We start from the raw sequence: 1,712 nt of genomic DNA on the forward strand, positions 1-1,712 counted from the left end.
AAATGTTTGTATACTTAGCAGTTTGGTGTTTAATATAAATGATCGGTTATTATTTATTACTCATATAAGATGTGTAATAACTGTAAAAGTGCATCATTATAATGTTACAGATTTATGAAAGAAAATTTGAGATGAGTGATATTTTTTGTGAAGACAGTGGGAACATCTCATAATATAAATGTGCATTTTTTTAAATATCTTTATCTGCTATGTAATGTTGAAGTGTTGATTTCTTTCTTCCCCCTGTAAATTTTTTTAAATTTTCCTTTGGGCATTTTTACTTTGCAGCCACCTGGTACTGGAAAATCTTTTCTTGCCAAAGCAGTAGCAACTGAAGCCAATAATTCCACATTCTTTTCAGTATCTTCTTCACATCTAGTCTCCAAATGGTTAGGAGAAAGTGAAAAGTGAGTAACAATATTGATTTTTCTTTCAGTTTTATAAAACTGGATGTTATTATTACATAGCATTATACACAATTTCAGGCTGTACAAATGTTGGAATAGCTTTTATGAAACTGATCAGATGCTATATTATGTTTAATAAATGAGAATTACATAATTAATATGCTTAATCAGCTATATTACTATTTAAAATATATTTTCTTTAATATTCAGGCACAGTAGGAATAGTGTTAGTTCTTATGCATATCAAATGTAGTAGATGAAAACAACTGTGCCTTAAGAATATCATCTAATCATGCAACATCTTGCTTGAGATTCCTAGAATATTTATTTCATATCCAAAGTGAACTAAAGAGTCAGTTTTTATGTCAGTCACAAATTCCTTTTAAGAACTTTCAGAATGTTTACTGAATATCAAGAGTTAATGGAATAGTGAGTTTCAGATAGTTTCTTACTAATCTCCAGTTCAATAAATATTGTCTTTTATTTCTACTTGTATCTTTATTTGTAACTTGTTTTTCAAATATTATGAAATTCAGTTCTGTATGTCTTTACAGTACCTCAAAAATTTTAGATTAATGGATTATTCTTACACTTTTACTGAGACCAGTAAACTCTGTAAAAGTGAAGTTTGTAAAATGAAACTAAGAATAACTTTAAAATCAAACCAACACATACAAAACTTCTTTTGTCATACAGGTTGGCTATTAACTATCTTGATTCATATATAAATATATTTGAAGCATTTAAAACCAATCATATTATTAAGGTAAAGCACCAACTGAAAGTTCTGTTCAAAGATTTTCTAAAATCTTTAAGTCTTGCACTCAGCATGTGAGTTTGAAAAGGGGATTTAAGTTTTGTTAATTATAAAGTAACATCTTGATGGAGTTTGTCAGATAACATGTTTTCCTTTTTTGTTTTCTTCTTTAAACAGACTGGTCAAAAACCTGTTTGAAATGGCTCGTCAGCATAAGCCAAGCATCATCTTTATAGATGAAATTGACTCACTTTGCAGTTCACGATCGGATAATGAATCAGAGTCAGCTAGGAGAATCAAAACTGAATTTCTTGTGCAAATGCAAGGTATTAATAGATGCAATATACATTTTACCTGGTAATTAAAAATGACTTCACATGCAATCAGTGGTGGGATTCAAATACTTTAACAACAGGTTCTCTCACTAGCAGCATGTAAAAATATTAGATATTAAAAAAAGGAGGGGCCAGAAAGCACCCCCCCCATCACTGAGAAAATAAAAATAGGCCGTCACGGATAGTGTTAAGGATTCTTTAGAAACTTTCAAT

General features: G+C 29.7%; 1 protein-coding gene across 1 annotated transcript in view; it reads left to right on the forward strand.

The window, feature by feature from the left end:
• Positions 1-1,712, forward strand: part of LOC106478413 (vacuolar protein sorting-associated protein 4B-like) — a 33,482-nt gene that overhangs the window by 20,734 nt on the left and 11,036 nt on the right. The window contains exons 6-7 of the mRNA XM_013938956.2: positions 289-407; positions 1,342-1,490. Coding sequence (XP_013794410.1) covers positions 289-407; positions 1,342-1,490 — 268 coding nt within the window. The remainder of the gene's footprint in view (positions 1-288; positions 408-1,341; positions 1,491-1,712) is intronic.

This window comes from Limulus polyphemus, unplaced genomic scaffold (assembly GCF_000517525.1).
Source record: "Limulus polyphemus unplaced genomic scaffold, Limulus_polyphemus-2.1.2 Scaffold209, whole genome shotgun sequence".
NCBI classification, from domain to species: domain Eukaryota; kingdom Metazoa; phylum Arthropoda; class Merostomata; order Xiphosura; family Limulidae; genus Limulus; species Limulus polyphemus.